The following is a 15,717-nucleotide window of genomic DNA, read 5'->3' on the forward strand; positions in this document are numbered from 1 at the left end:
TGCCTTAATTTGAATGGTTTACATTTTTAAATAAATGCTAAGAGCAAACATATATAGACTCCATATCTAATTCAAAACATAAATTGGATGTTTAAATAATCAAAAGAGATATGACGCAAAGGAGTCATGGAAAACAAGCTCAACCTTTTTATTCAAGACTTATTTAATCTGAGTACAAATTGGAGTCGCTTTTTATACCCTTTTAGACTCTATTTCTGTCTCAAAGAAATTCAAGGCTAAACATACAAATATAAAATCAAGCAGCACAGATTTGTTCTTTACAAATATATAAGGAGTCACAGCATGCTGTGAAATGTCAACGCTAGCTTGGCGTTATGAGGCCATAATCCAAACATGATAAGCTCCAAAGCAGCCTGTGTCTAAAATGTTTGCAAAGTTAGCAAATTTTTAATTGTACGACAACAACTCAGTCGTCGACAATGCTCATCATCCCGTTAAGCTTCAGACGGCAGGTGAGTTCCTCCTCCCGACTGGCAGCGATCCGCCGCTCCAGCTCCTTCAGACGCCTCTCCAGAGATACGGGGGTCGCCCTGGGCCGGCCAGGCACGTCCAGCACCTCGGTGGGCTCTGCTGCCTGAAGAGTCTGGAGGGCAAATGTTAAGGTTTGATAATTTTTCTTGAAAATGGGCTTCAGTTTTCTTTGTCGCCGCAGGAGACAACATCGTTTTAAAGCCCTTCACAGTGGATTGCATTCACCTGTTCACATTGTATGTCTACAGTATGAGAGGGTGAATGGTGGTATGTAACCATATGTGGCCCTGTGATCGAATGTTAAGAGTATGTGCCACCCCTTGCGAGATTGATATCAGAATCAGAATCATGGATAATGAATGAATGAGTAATTATTTCTGTTGGGACACATTTGGCACCTTTGCGAGTGCTGAGTCGGCTGCTTCAGGCGAGTAGACGGCAGTCCCCGGTGCAGACAGCAGGGTGGACGATGGGACAAATAGCGAGGTGGACCAGTGGTCCAGGGTGTTACCATCTAGCCAGAGCTGCAGCTGGTCCAGGCTCCTGCAGAGGAGCAGTGAAAGGGTGAATGTCACCCAAAACCCCTGGTTTGACGTGTTTCCACATTGTAAATAAACAAGATCCATCCAGAGAAGCAGCAAATTGTACCTCCTGCTCTTGGCCTTCTCCTCATCCAAGCTCTGGAGGACCCTGTGGACCAGCCGCTCGTCCGCCGAGGGGCTGTGGGAGATGTCCGGTGGGGCAGCGGGGGACTCGGGGGTCTCAAGCAGGCTGTGGAACAGCCGCTGTCTCAGGGAGGCGGAGCGGGCTGTAAAAGATATGGCTGCACTGGCCCTGAGAAGAGAGGGGTACCATGTCACTGATTCTAACAGTTCTTATAAAAAAACAACGTTTCAAACGGATATAGCTGTAACGTAGCATAAATTTGACCGTTACCCTTCGTCGTCTTTCCACTTGCTCTCCTGATGCGTTTGCTTCACAGCCTCGGTCCACTCGTCAGGCAGCTGGAAGTCACTGGGTGGCTCTGTGGGGAAGTAGATGAGGATCTCCCCATCCTCCGTCACTGCGTCTTCAAATCACGACAAGGGAGTTGCCTCCATCAGATTTTGAACTCAACATGAAAATAACCATCACAGGTCATGGAAGAAAGGGATTTAAACGTATAAGCGTCTTTGTGTACCGTGAAAAGCGCTATACAAATCGTATGTATTATTATTATTATTATTATTATTATATATTTTGAAATATCCAACATTGTGAGGCACATTCTGTCACTGTTCCATGTTTCAAATTAATCATTAATTAATCAAATTTTTCTAGAATTAATCAAAATGATTGTGTTACAATCCTGGCCCCACCAAAAAGTTTTTTTTTATTTTAAATTACTATTTGTAGGACTGGGTTACAGTAGAAGTCCTACACACCACCGGGTCCACCCACCTTCACAGGGAGGAGGTCCGGGGAACTGCCAGTCCTTCAGCTTGTGATCGATGCAGGTCACCAGGATGTCGTCCCAGGGAACGCGGGGGCCAGCCGGCATTCCAGCGCGGTGTGCCTTAATGCGACAGCGCTCTAGCAGGTTCTCAAGCCGTGACGTGAGGAGGGGCCGGCTTTGGCAAGAGACCGACACCTGGCCGGCGTACCTGAGGACGGCGGTGAGGAGCTCGCCCCAAGAGCCTGAAACAGCGGGAGGTGTAAATCGCTGTGCATTTCCCACGGGGGAAAATGCTTTTGCGAGGAAGGGTCACCCACTGGTGGGGGAGGTCGGAATCCATGGCGGCAGCTGCAGGTTGAGGAAGACCTCGCGCAGCCATGCCAAGTGGGGTGCCGAGTTCCACCCCAGAGGGGGGACCGACTCCCGGGTGTCGGCCAGGCAGAACTCGCTAGGCGGCCAGGAGAGATTGGCGAGGTCTGAGGACGCCACATGATTGGAAAGGCGAGCCAGGATGGCGTTGTAGAGCCCGATAACAGGGGCGGGGCTGAGTGGCGGGAGGCCAGCGGATGCTCGCTCCTGCCGCTGGCTGAGAATCCTGGGGCTGAAGTCGCAGCTCAGGGCCGCTTCCACCAGCTGCACCAGCGTCCGGCAGCAGAGTGAGGAGGACTGTGGCGCCCGGGCCAGCAGCCAGCGCACAGCACAGCCCAGCTAGACACACACACACAATCAGTGTGAGAGTGTGTGTGTGTTTGTGTGTGTGAGTGACAGCCAGTGTGCGTGTTACCTGTCTGGAGCCCTGCAGGTCCCCGGTGGTCTCGGGGATGTACAGGAAGCAGTACTCAGAGATCAGTCCGTCGTCGACGAGCGCGTGTAGCCTCAGGTCTGCGGGGTGGCGAACAGCCGTTCAGTATTCACAATGCAAACCTGAGGCGGAATGGCGTGCCCGTGAATTGAAGTAAAAGTCCCTCACCCTCGGAGAGTCTCTGGTCGTCGCCCTCGGGCCCCGGCACCAAGACAACCAGCGGTAGCGGGTGGTGCCAGGCGCTGGCCTGCTGTAGTTGCTTGAGCTGCAGCAGCGCCGACAGCAGTGGGACGTCGTGCTCGTCGTGTCCTGCCCGCAACGCCGGCAGGAGCATGATCAGGGCCGTCGTCCCCTGGAGCTCGCAGCGCTCCTCCATCCCGCACAAGCTGTCCTCACTCAGCGGGCCGCGGGACGCCTGGGGAAACGTAAGCGGTCCATTTGCAGCTCGGACAGGTACGAAACACTGGGAAATGGGCTCGGGGCGTTTATTAAAGATGGCTGCTGGCTGGTCTAACCTTGACGCTGACATGGACCGCGTGAGAACACTGCTTGCTCTCCTGCCGGCCGCTAGAGACAGCCAGGGTCTGCAGCGCACCATCCCCTGCGGCCTCTGACCCTGGGTCGCCCCCAAACTTCACTTCCAGCCAGTCAGACAGGATCCTGTGACAGATTAGAAGGATGAATTAAATTTGCTTGTCTTCAAGAGGCTGTTACACAGCGGCGGCCCCCACCTGTCGGCCACGCTCGCAACGCTCTCGTCGTCGCTGGGAAGAAGGAGGACGGCCTTCCAGAAGATTCTCTCAGGGGCGTCTGGGAGGTGTTCCGCCACCAGAGCTGGCAGGTCGAGGGGTGCCCACACCACCTCGCTTGATGGAGCGATTGAAATTGGGGGGGAAATGAAATAAATAAATAAATTACAATTAAAAAAATACATAAAGAATAATAAAAAAAAAAGTAGAAATACATCTATATATATATATATATATATATAAACATTTTATAGAAAATTAATTACACCAGATTGTTTGACGGAGGGACTGAAAACAGGGACAAAATAAAATCAATAAATAAATCAAAATAAACAGGAAAAAGTTAAATTAAAAACAATAAAGTGGAAAATAAATAGATAATATTTTTAAAATAATTGTTTTGATGAGACTCACTCGAGCAGCTGCTGGTAGTAGCAGTGGACCCTCATCTGATGAATCACTTCCTGTTTCATTTTCAACAACCTATCATGAGATGGAAAAAAAACAAAAAAAAACAGGAAGTGCTTGGTGAGCATGAACACCTGGGGTGACAGAGATGTTCTGTGTGTGTGTGTGTGTGTGTGTGCCTGGCAGGACCTGGTGCTTGACAGCGCCAGTGTGCCGGCGTTCCCCAGGTCGACGAGGCCCCGGGCCAGGTGTTCCGGGCGGTGGCGGGTGGGGGCGCTGGGAGCCAGGGCCTTCAGCTTGAAGCGGGGGTCCACGCAGCAAGGGGCGGCCGGGAAGCCCCGCATCTGCCGCTTCAGCTGTCGGCGCACCGCTACCACGTCGCGCCACCTGGTGGGCAGATGAGTTACAGCTGAGGATGGGGGCCACACGGTGTGGGATTTCCTGCGGGTGCAGCGCCAACAAAGAAGAGCGAAAAACCCTTCTGAAAATGACCATTGCACCTTTTGATGTACTTGTGGATCCGCTGCAGCTCCGCTTCCAGGACCTCCTCCGCCAGCTGCATGATGTCTGTGGCCAGCGTCTCCTCTAACAGCGCGTCCGAAACCTGCTGCGTGCACCTGGCCACGCGCTCCGCCTTCTCATCCACTGCTTCCCTGGAGAAAAGACGCAGGGAACAGGGGGCATCGCTCAGCGGAAGCCATTAGCTAACGCTAGCAAAAAAATATGGCGGGTGAAATCTTTACCGGTACTGTGAGGCGGCGGTGTCCTCGATGGCCTCATCCAGGACCTCCTTGATAAGCTCGGAGCACAGCGAGAAGCTGAACTGGACCAGGAAGTTCTCGTGCTCCTGCTTCCTCCTGCCAGAGAAGCGAAGCAAACAGATTATTATTGTGAATCTGAGTAAACCTCTGGCTTCTTAACATATTTACAAATCCACCCACCTCGCCTCCTCCAGCTTGCGTTTTTCCTCGGCGACGCGCTCCCGCTCCAGGCAGAGCTCAGCAGCGGACACCTCCCGCAGCATCCGCCCTGTCACCTCCGTCAGCAGAGACTCCACCTGCGCGCTGCTTTCCCTACGCGAGGAGGCGGAGACAAGTCACAACCCCGTCAGTTGGGAAGGCTAGCATGTATGACTGTATGTGTGCATGTGTGTTTACGTGTGCGTACTCGAGAGCTGCTGCAGCGTAGCTGGCGCCCTCCGCAGCGACCTCCATCACCTCTGCCTCCACCACCTCGTCGATCATGGCGTCCACCTCGGCCATAATGTCCTGCGGAGATACCAATATGTTAGCATTCGTGCTAACAAACGCGGCACAGGCCATTAGTGAGAGGGGTTTCACCTTGTCGCTGAACGCTGGCTGAGGTGCGGGCGCTGGCGGCAGCTTGACAGGCTGAGGCTGCGGCTGGAAAAGTGGCTTGCCATCAGGGCCCGGAGCAGCGTACGGCTCCCCGGTCTCGGCTGGGTCGGCGGCAGAGAACCCCGAGCCGGCGGCGGCAGGAAGGTTCGGAGTCAGAACAGGGGGCCCTGCCTGGGAAAGAGGCTTGGCGCTAGGCAGCACCCGCACCGCCACCTCAGTGATGGCGACTGAGAAAAGAGAGACAACAGCTTGAACACAGGCAGCTACTAATTATTATATTTCGAGTCAAATTATATTTGAATATTGTTAATAACAAATCAAAAGAGCGATGGCTCGTATGTCGGAAAACTCGTAAGTCAGGGTTTCACTATGTTATGAATTATAAAACATCTAATAAGAACCAGTTACATCAGCTGGGACGTTGCCGGTGTGACAGACACACTCGCACTCACTTTTAGCTGGCTCGGGGCGGTGACTTTCGCCTCGGTACTTGTGCTGGCTGTCGAAGCTGCAGACGGGTGTGTGCTGTGGCGGGCGTGGCAGGGAACCGCCGTTCACCACTTCGCCGATCAGCACCGCCTTCTTCGCGATGATCACCTCTGACTTCCTCTGCGACAGCGGCGGGTCCGGTTCCTGGCACGCCACACGGTTCAGCTCAACCAAGCTACAACAGGATACCGAGGTGAGGGTTTAAGTATTTGACATTCAGTGATAGATCATTCACAGAAAAAACAAACAAAAAATTCACCCACCCGTCGTTCACGCTGAGGCCGTACTGCTGGATGAAGGTTGTTGCCTCAGCCGCGTCGCGGAACATCAGCATGCGCACCACGTCTTCCACCGGGAAGGTAGTGGAGCGTGGGCCCGTGTGCGCCATGTTCAGGGACTTCAGGGCCTTGCCACGAACCTGCATACACACACACACACGCCCAAGTGTTAAAAAAAGAAACATTTTAAAATAACACAAAAACTCCTGCTGCGTCCAACCTGGTTGAAGTATCTGTGCAGCAAGCAGCCGGCCAGGTAAGAGGCTCCCTTCACCAGCTTGAAGAAGCGCACAAAGTTGTTGTTGTTGACAGCAGCGAACGCCTGCACCGCGAACTTCACCTCGGCAGAGTTGCGCACCTCCTCGCGGAACTGCTGGACCTCGCTGAGGGGTGGGAGATGCGAACATTAGTGCCTGGCTAGGGGGAGGCGCAGAGTATCTGTTCATATGGGGTGTCGTTCGGCGTCTGACCACAGGATGTCGCTATCGTTCAGTTTCAGCAGCACGCTGTACTGGCGGAACTCGGCCTCCAGCGGGCAGTAGATCTGGCGCGTGCGCAGATCCTCGTACATCTCCTTCAAGCTCTGCAGGCACTTGGTCATGTTCTCGTTGTTGATCTTGGCGTCGAACACCGACATGTGCTCCTCGCAGAGATGGTGGGCGCAGTGCACGTGGAAGCGCGTGCACTTCTCGATGAGCGACACAGTGCTAGGGCAGCACAGACGCTGCTGAGTGATGTCCTGGAGAGAGAGAGGATGGATAGGTCAGGAAGATCGATACGACACTGTAGCTAGTTAGAGCAAACAGTTGGAATGTTTTATATATATATATATATATATATATATATAGTATTATAGATAGATAAGTCGATAGATTGATGCACAGAGAGACTGACTTAGCTAGACAGATACAGATAGACGTACAGACAGACAGATAGATAGATATGTAGATGGACAGTTGTACATACAGAGACTGATAGATATACTGAGATAGATAGTTAGATATAGATAGCTAGATGGATAGAGATAGCTGGATATAGACCGATTGCTAGATAAAACAGACTAATTGACTGATTCATCTTCAACCAGGTGAAATCTGTGCTTCCATTCACTCATTCCCACATGCACATTCGGTGGGGACACTGCTAGCTATCCTAGATCACAGTGGCTAGATAGCAATGTTATCTTGCAAACATAAAAAGCTAGCAGCTAACCATTCTGCTGAGTCAGCCTGACCATCTTTTCTGCCGAGTCACCTGGCTCGCTTGCGTTCACAGCTGAGTGGTTTAACTAATCTTCAGTCCAGGTTAGCCGGGAGACAAGGAAACTATCGAACACCATTTGCCAAACTCGCAGATGTCGCAAGGTGGTCCGATCAGGCGGGGGCCTACCTTGCGGACCCCTCTGGTGCGGTTCCAGACGAAATCGTACCAGTCCCGATAGTTGTCTTGGCCCTGGTCCATGATCTGAGTGACCAGGTAGTCCATGGTAACACTGAGAACCAACAGGGGCCGCAGCTCGTGGGGGAGGGGCTCCTCCTGGTCGGCCGATGAGCGGCTGTACTCTTTGATGGCGGCCGTGTGATTCACCTGGATGGGCAACGACAACAGAAAGGTTCATGCGGCGCTCAGAAAACTACCAAAAAAAAAAAAAAGAAAAATAATAATAATAATAATAAATAAATAAATAACTTTAAAATTGGAAAGCATAGGCAGTGACAGATGAAAACAAACCAATAGAATCACACATTTGATATAATGTGATTAACTTTAAGAACAATTGATGTCACTAGAATAATATTTCAAAATTGAATTAAGAGTAAAATTTGTGTTTTCATCGTATTATCTTAAATAATGACTCATATAATTTAAAATAAAGGCCTTGATGTGCAAAAGCTATGCCAAATGAAGGGACATACAACCATTCACACTCATATTTCTGGTCACCCTCTCATTCACGTGTTTTAGACATACAACATTTCACACGTCATATAAAAAGATAACAAATCACATATCACATCAGCAAACAACCGTTCAAATATGAACCTCCAGCACGGTTTGTGACCGTGGTAGGAAACCAGAACCCATGCAGACACATGAAGATCATGTAAGCTCCACATAGAACGCCCTCCTGTCGGAATCCAACCAGGGACCTTCTTGCTGCTAGCTAGTGTACCATCTTAACAAAAAAGATGTATCAAGAAGTAATACGTGATGCGGTGTCCAGAATCATATGAGACAAATTCGTTTACCCTCTCGGTTCCTGGGATGAGCTCATAGGTGCTGAGCTGGTTCTGGGTCTCCCTCATGTACCTCTCCTTCTCCGGACACATGTCGGGACAAGTTCCCACAAACACCTTGGACAGGTCCAAATCTGTGCACTTGGGTCTGCCTGAGGGAGGACAGTGGGTGGAGTTACATTCAGGGTGATATTCCAGAGGTGGACTAGTGCTGGTGAAAAGCGGCGCCCAACATTACCTTGACGCAGGATCTTGTCCCGCTGTTCCAAGAAGCGGTACTTGTCCTCGGAGGTCTCAGCCACCTGTCCGATGAGGTGGAGCAGGGAGGATGGGACGGGGTGCTCTGAGCTCTGGGCATCGGCAGGCCCTTCTTTCTGGGTGTCGGAGTCAAACTGGAGGCTCTTGACAATAGTTTGCTTCTTCACCGGGGAGCTAAAGGACATGGAAGGCAATGACATTTCAGTCGTCATGAATCTTATCCTTCAGACTGCCTCCATCTAACCCTCTCCTCTCACACCAACTAACTTCCTGTCCTCTTTCACTCCATCCATACATCTCCTCTCTGGTTCTCCTGATGGGCAGCTGTAACCTCAGCATCCTTCTACCCAAATCTTCACCCTCCCCCCTCTGCCCATGCCCAAACCATGTCGGTCTGAATTTATCTCCAGAACATGTGATGACCCTCAGATGGACTCACTCATGATCCTGTCCATCCTCGTCACTCCCAGAGGATCTCCTACACCTCTGACAACTTTTTTCCACCCATTCCAACCTGGTCCACCCTCTCCATTGCCCTGGACTGTTGACCCTCAGTACTTAAAATCCCCCACCTTCTTCATCTCCACTCACCATTCCACTTGCGCCCCTCTCATTCACATAAATGTATTCCATCTTCTTCTGCTAACCACCCAACCTCCACCTCTCTAGCTGTTCCTCTACCTGCTCCCTGCTCTCACTATGGATCACAACATCATCTGCATATAATCACAGTCTCCTCCATCACACCTCACCACTTTCTCATAGCTGTCATACATGTTCTGCACCACTCTAACGTACTTCTCTGCCACTCCAGATTACTCACGAAATCACTGTTCCACTCTCTGCACCCTGTTGTATGCTTCTTCTAGATCCGCAATGGAACACTGCAGTTCCCCTGTACTTCTCTTTCAACACTCTAAAAGCAAGAACTGCATCTTTAGTACTCCATGAAAGCAAATACAGCAGCTGTAGTACCCTATCTTGGCACATACTGCATCTGCGCTACTCTTTCATGGCAAACACTGCACCATTAATACTCTTTTTGGGCATGAAACTATACTGCTGCTACCCTTTTCCACTACCCTTTCCCATAAAGCCACTGTACAGTCATTTAAATTTATTCCTCTTTAGTTTACCAATGATTTGACTGTTACTTAGTTACTTCACCCCACTCCAGATGTAGACATCTGTGTATTAGGGACCAGCCCAATGTTTAACCATGAGTCATTGTGATGACAATGTCTAACTGTTCACCTGCGGCTGAAAGCCAATGAGGCGGTGGCCGCGGGCACCCTGAGCGCGGGTCTCCTCAGCGGGAACGATGTCGACTTGGTGTTGGTGTCCTCCTCGATCTCCCCCTCCTCCTTCTCCAGCCTGGGCCTGCTGCCTTTGTCGCCAGGACCTGAAGCACCAGAAGGGGAAGCGGTTTTAATCGGATGCCGACAACGTAGACTCCACTTGTTCGAACAACATCGGTGTTTACTTTGCTTCTTTCGCTGCCACAGGAGGAGGAGCTCGTGTTTGTGCAGCATCTTCCCCCTCTTCTTGGCCTTTGCTGCCGACACCTGCAAGAGAGGACACCAAGAGGAGGATCAGGTGAGTTTCTGAGCAAGACGGGTGGAGTTGACCCCGAGCGCTTCCCACTCACGTGGTTGTCGAAGTGCACGATGGCCATGTTCTTCCCAGGCCGGCAGAAGACCCGGCGCACTTTGCCAAAGCGGGAGAAGTGCTTGTCCAGGATGTCCTTCTTGTTGAGTGCCAGTGGGAGGTCGCGGCACTGAATGGCGGTGCAGTCTGAGGGCGAGAGGCCGCCAAGACTCTCTGTGCTCTCCTTGTGGACATCACGCCTCTTTGCTGGAGTAGCGGTGTTCTCCAGCTTGGGCTCCAGGGTTTGTGCTGGTTCTATGGAGGGATGGAGGTAAACTTTTTGTTGAAGGATGGGGAAAAAACTGGATGCGAATGCTAATATAGTGTGTGTGTGTACACGAACGTGATTCAGAAGGCTCACCTGACTCTTCGGTTTTTGTTGGCCCATCCCGGGCTAGAGTTGAAGCTAAGGGAAGCGTTGCCGTCAGCTGGCCCTCCTGACCACCAACTGCTCCCGCCTGCACCTCCTCCGGCTCTGGAACTGCCTCCATCTCCTTCACCTCCCTCCTAGCCGGGGGGGTCATGTCCCGACGCAGGTCGCTTAGCGCCTTACCGAACAAGCCTCTGGGCGCGCCAGCTGGCCCACGGGACCGCACAAGGGGCCTCTTTGGCGGCTGCCTCTCTGCCACCTCATCATCCTCTGCAGCAGCCTCTGCGGCGGCGGGGAACCCCGGGTCCTCTTTACGCTTCGTACCTTTGCCCAAGCGTCCGAACACGCTGGTGTCCCCGATGCTCTCGAGGTCCCCTTTGGCCCCCTCCTCTTCTTCTTTAGGTTTTACGTCACTGACACCTGCTGGTGTACCGGTGCCAACTGCCCCAAAGAGAGGTGCCGCCTGGGTCTGCGGGGTTTTGGTAGAAAAGCTGAAAGTGGATGGGGTCGTGGGCTGCTGGGTGCTGGATGACTTGGTGGTGCTGGTGAGGGTGGCTGGCTGGGAGAAGGTGAACTGCAGAGTGCTGGTGGCGGTGCCACCGCCATCCCCTGTTGTGGATGGGTTGTTTTGGGCAGAGATTGAGGGCACCGCAGCGGGCTGCGAGAAATTGAAGCCAAGCGATCCCGTTTTAGGGAGGGAGAAGCCACTGGCGTTGGTGGCGGTGGTATTGGTGCTCATGGTGATAGACTTGGTCTGGGCGCTGGTGGCGCTGAAAGGTGAGGTGGTCTGGGGCTCAGGACTGGCGTTGAAGATTGGCTTGAAGAGTGCTTCGTTGGCCGGTTTGAAGCTAAACTCGAAACCCGTGCTGAAGTCTTTGCTCTGGGTGGAAGACGAGCTGAACACGGTGCTGGCGCCAGCAGATGACGGCTGTCCAAACAGAGGTTGCCCGAAAGCCCTCGGCTGAGGCTGACCCATGGTGGTGGCCGGGCCAGAAGACAACGACGTTTTCCCAAATCCAGAGTGTTCTCCATACGCCGGAGGTGGTTGTCCGAACCCTGAGGCCTGCCCGAAGGCGGAAGGCTGCCCGAAGGCAGGCTTCTGTCCGAACACTGAACCCTGGCCGGGTCCACCGATCTGCGCAAAGGTGGGCGCAGAGTCGCCGCCCAAGCCCGAGTTGCCAACCCCGACTTGCGGCTGTCCGAAGGCTGGAGTCTGGCCGGGAAGTGAGGAGCTGGTGGACCCCCCGAAGAGGGGCCCCGATCCGAACATGGCACCGCCTTGGGACGCCGGCTGGCCGAACGCCGACGGCGTGAAGAAGCCCATGGCCGGGGGCAGACTGCTGGGGTTCTGCTGCCCAAACGACTGGCCAAACAAGCCGGTTTTGATGGTACTGTTCGTGGCTTGGAAAGCGCCGCTCTGTGGACTCCCGAACGGGTTGGGTGGATTCATGTCGGTAAAAATCAATCTAGGAAAAATACGACTTCAATTTATATCCAAATCATCACGCAGTTCACCCCTCAGCGCCCTGTTACAATGTACAGAGGCGCGTATAAAAACAAACCGATGCTAAAGGTGGCTAATGCTAACATCGCCTAAGAAAGCACTAAAAGAAAATATATGTGCTCCTAGAAAACTGTTTTGACGAGTTTCATGCTCACTCAACAAAACCATTCATTTCTATCATTGAAAATCGTACAATTCTGACGCGAGAAATACATACTTTTTATAGCTAACGGTTCCTTTTATTTTCATCTATTGGCGCTGGCATTGCTTCCGGTTCCGGTCCGACACGGAAGTGTGTCCCCCTACCTCCGTTAAACAGGCGTTCCGCTTTCGCCAACGTTGCGACCACTTCATTTGCTCGACGAGGAGGAGAGGGATGAACCGTGACGTTACGCCTTTCTGTGTAAATCACAACGGATATAATCCACGTCTAGGTGTTGTCAATCCAGCGGATATCGTTAATATTTTTTCTTGTTTTTGTCTCTTAGTCAACCTTTAACCGCGGTGTCACCTTGAATGCGCCCCGGAGAAGAGCGCCTCAAATACGGCCACCCTTTGGTGGGCGGCTTCCACGCACCGGAGTTGAGGTTTTGTTTTTGTTTATTTTTCAATCCCTTTCCGCACGTCCACTGATCCACACACGCACAGCTCTTCGCTTGGAGCCGGGATATGGGTGTAGTTGTGCGGAACCTCCAGAAGGTGGTGCCTGTCCGCCGCGCCCGGCTGCGCCGCGACGTGGACACGCTGCGGCACATTCTCGGCATCCAGAAGTTCGACTTGGGCATCGTATGCGTGGACAACCGGCGGATTCAGCACATCAACAACACCTACCGCAAGAAAAACGTTCCCACCGACGTCCTCTCCTTTCCATTCTACGAGGTAAACTCATCATTATCCTTATTATTACTTTATTATAAGGGCATTTTAATTATTGGCAGCGCCATTCCCCAACTCTTGGAGATGTCCAGGGTTCATGGATTATAGTTATTATTTACATTCATTCATTCGGTCATTCATTATCTATACCGCTTAACCGTCCAATGACAGCCGCGGAAGGCTGTCATTGGACGAGGGGTGGGGTCCCTGGACCAATCAGAGGGCCTCATACAGAGACATGCAACTGTGCATGCTGTCATTCACACGTCACATAGAGCTTATGGTTGTGAAGGAGTAAAGAAATGAATGGAGTGAATGGTTTCTATCATGCGTGGATAAAAGGATAATCATCGTATCCATCTATATGATTCTTGAACAAGAGAGTGAATGCTTACATGTCTATCTGACGCATGTGAAAGATTACATGTTTCTATGATATGTGGGAGGGTGCATGCTTGTATCCCCTCTATACTCTCTATAGAGTATCTCTCTAAAGTATTTCCCAATCTTTTTTGAGCCCCGGCACATATGTAACATTAGAAAAATCATACAGCACACCACCTAATAAAAATGTCAAAAACACTATTAATTAAATAGAATTAAACTGTAGTCTCAATTTTCATACTCAGTGTGAAATCTAATATATTTAATATCTGTAGAGTTGTCAACTTTGTGCAACTTTTTCAGAACACTCTTTTCAATGTGTGCAGACATGTCATCAATACATCTGGAAATTGTATTATTTGAGAGCAGGATTTGGGCTATTTCTTTAACAACTCCAGGGGCCGAGCATTTCTTCTATGGTGATTTCACTAGCGGGTAGTATCTCTGCCATGGTGTGTGGCTGTTTGGATTTAGCAATGATTTACTTTCTTCTGACTCATACTTCATCTGGGCCAGAATTTTCTTCAGGACCAGAGGGTCCTGATTGAGTACTTTATTTTTTTAATATTTATCCATGGCGCATCACCGTCGATGTCTCACTCGAAGCATCAACAATTATGCAGCAGCAGCAGCAGCAGGTAGACATACAGGTTCATTCAAGTGGAGTCGATAGTGAATGAATGATCTTCCGTGGCTCATGAAAACCAAACCTTTTGAGTTCAGGACCTGCGTCCTGGGAAGATGCCCTCCCCCCTCCATCGAGACGAGCTCAACCTCGGGGACATTTTCCTGGGTGTGGAGTTCGTGATGAGACAGTGTCAGGAGGACGGTGGCGACCTGCACGGCGCCCTTACTGTGAGTCGCCAACCCCATCACCCCCAATCAGAAAGTAATTTTCTAACATGATGTCTGCGACCAAGATTGCCAAGTTTGTTTTCCGCTGTTTCAGGTTGTAACCACTCACGGGATCTGCCACCTGCTCGGTTACAGGCACGAGACGGAAGAGGAGTGGGCTGAGGTGAGGACAGGGAACCCCTCCCCAACCAAAAATATAAAATCTTGCAAAGCCAACAATCTCTGTGAAAACCTCATCTTGTCCCTCTTTAAAAAGTATAAGTCAAATAATTTGATCTAAACCTGCCTGCAAAAAATTTAAATTTATTTGAATTTTCTAGTCATATTTGTTTACAAATCCTTGAAAATACTGAAAGAAATGGGTGAAAAATAACTCAAATATCAGCCAAATTCTCAAATGTAGGTGATAAAAACAATTAAATAAAATTGATTAATCTATCCAACAACAATTGGAAAGATGACAAAAGAACAGGAAACAATACACATTGAATTGTGATGATGCGTTCAAGTGTGTTGGTGAGAAATGGAATTCAGAGTGTTGGGAGTTCACCAGGTTTTGTTTTGGTGCAGATGCTGCAGAGGGAGAGCTACATCCTTGCAGAGTACAACAGGCTGACGGGGCGCCACTTGCTACCGCTGATGAAGCGGTGTGCTCAGGACAGATGACCATGCACACACACACACACACACACATACCTCAGAGTGGACTCGCCACAGGATCCTCACTGGGATATCTGATTTTTAAATGACTAATTTAAAAGTGTTTCATTTCCTTTCCTTTTTTTTCTTCAATTGTATTTTATTAAAATCTGCCCTAAGAACACGTGTTAACCTCAAATCAGACTGCTGTTCTTTCCCTTCGGTCTCAGACATACATCTTGAACCCCTTCCAGAATCCAATGGAGCATTTTGAAAGAATCATTTGGTGACCAGATTCAATGAACGAATCCTTTATTATGAATTATCCACTTATTCATTGCATGTCCTGTACTCAGCTGGGTCGCAGTGCTGGAGCCTACGCAGGCTGTCATTGGCTGAGCGGCGGGGTATACCCTGGACCAATCACAGGGCTGCTTGGAGAGACATCCAGCCATTTACCCTCTCATTCAAACACCTGGGCGATGTAGGGTCTCCGATTAACGTGTTGCATGTTTTTGGAGGAACCCGGAGAGAGCATGGAGACCCCTCCCCTGGGAAGCCAACCAGGGACCTTCTTGCTGTGAGGTGGTTTCTGGCAGTTTATTTTTTTTTTCTTTTTACAGCTAGGCTTGCTGTTCGTTTTCAACATTTCCCCGGTCGGTCAGTCGGTCTATCCTAGTCACCCCGAATTCATACGCTGCGTGAAGTAGACCCACCCCCACCGGAAAAACAAGCAAACCAACGAAAGCAAAGGAAAGGCTGTGCGACTTTAAAAGTAAAGCTTGTACATACATTTATAAAAGTTTCTCTCAGGAGGCACAAGGTCATATCTCCAAAGTAAAGAGAAGGAGGAAGGGTTCCAGGTTATGTTGAGCAATAGACAAGCAGCGGGGTGGAGGGGTCGGGGGTTTCTGCTCGAACAGGAAGCTGAATTGT

At 50.6% G+C, this 15,717-nt stretch overlaps 2 protein-coding genes across 4 annotated transcripts; one reads left to right on the plus strand and one right to left on the minus strand.

Moving 5' to 3' along the window:
* Nucleotides 1-125: 125 nt before the first annotated feature.
* mcm3ap (minichromosome maintenance complex component 3 associated protein) lies at nt 126-12,301 on the minus strand. Of its 2 annotated transcripts, XM_086145363.1 has the most exons (29): nt 12,245-12,301; nt 10,515-11,989; nt 10,155-10,408; nt 9,990-10,071; nt 9,761-9,908; nt 8,487-8,680; nt 8,261-8,400; nt 7,401-7,598; nt 6,482-6,750; nt 6,232-6,394; nt 5,997-6,151; nt 5,697-5,908; nt 5,227-5,471; nt 5,054-5,154; nt 4,828-4,959; nt 4,630-4,743; nt 4,387-4,539; nt 4,076-4,273; nt 3,893-3,961; nt 3,461-3,595; nt 3,245-3,389; nt 2,898-3,144; nt 2,712-2,809; nt 2,245-2,635; nt 1,933-2,169; nt 1,429-1,561; nt 1,141-1,326; nt 891-1,035; nt 126-604 (listed from the first exon to the last, which is right to left on the minus strand). In XM_086145363.1, the coding sequence occupies exons 1-29, from the start codon at nt 12,274-12,276 to the stop codon at nt 428-430; spliced, it is 6,228 nt and encodes a 2,075-aa protein (XP_086001489.1). In that variant the 5' UTR covers nt 12,277-12,301; the 3' UTR covers nt 126-427. The 2 variants fall into 2 exon arrangements, with proteins under 2 accessions (XP_086001489.1, XP_086001490.1); XM_086145364.1 differs by having other exon boundaries at nt 10,515-12,289.
* On the plus strand, nt 12,292-15,534 carry ybey (ybeY metalloendoribonuclease). Of its 2 annotated transcripts, none has more exons than XM_086145370.1 (4): nt 12,292-12,430; nt 12,516-12,906; nt 14,011-14,142; nt 14,237-14,514. In XM_086145370.1, the coding sequence occupies exons 2-4, from the start codon at nt 12,697-12,699 to the stop codon at nt 14,420-14,422; spliced, it is 528 nt and encodes a 175-aa protein (XP_086001496.1). In that variant the 5' UTR covers nt 12,292-12,430; nt 12,516-12,696; the 3' UTR covers nt 14,423-14,514. The 2 variants fall into 2 exon arrangements, with proteins under 2 accessions (XP_086001496.1, XP_086001497.1); XM_086145371.1 differs by adding an exon at nt 14,713-15,534 and having other exon boundaries at nt 12,368-12,906; nt 14,237-14,305.
* Nucleotides 15,535-15,717: the final 183 nt, after the last annotated feature.

The sequence above is a fragment of the Fistularia commersonii genome, chromosome 4 (assembly GCF_037954325.1).
Source record: "Fistularia commersonii isolate RoL2024-O1a breed Wild chromosome 4, RoL_Fcom_v1.0, whole genome shotgun sequence".
Taxonomy (NCBI): Eukaryota; Metazoa; Chordata; class Actinopteri; order Syngnathiformes; family Fistulariidae; genus Fistularia; species Fistularia commersonii.

Bases quoted from the DNA above. Each gene is read 5' to 3' on its own strand.
- mcm3ap (XM_086145363.1), bottom strand. From the start codon at position 12,276: ATGAAAATAAAAGGAACCGTTAGCTATAAAAA. The intron at 5,472-5,696 runs GTGAGTGCGAGT...CTCTTTTCTCAG, and splicing joins CCGCCCCGAGCCAGCTAAAA to TCGCCATCACTGAGGTGGCG. The intron at 5,155-5,226 runs GTGAAACCCCTC...GTATCTCCGCAG, and splicing joins AGCCAGCGTTCAGCGACAAG to GACATTATGGCCGAGGTGGA.
- ybey (XM_086145370.1), top strand. From the start codon at position 12,697: ATGGGTGTAGTTGTGCGGAACCTCCAGAAGGTGGTGCCTGTCCGCCGC. The intron at 12,907-14,010 runs GTAAACTCATCA...TTTTGAGTTCAG, and splicing joins TCTCCTTTCCATTCTACGAG to GACCTGCGTCCTGGGAAGAT. The intron at 14,143-14,236 runs GTGAGTCGCCAA...CCGCTGTTTCAG, and splicing joins ACCTGCACGGCGCCCTTACT to GTTGTAACCACTCACGGGAT.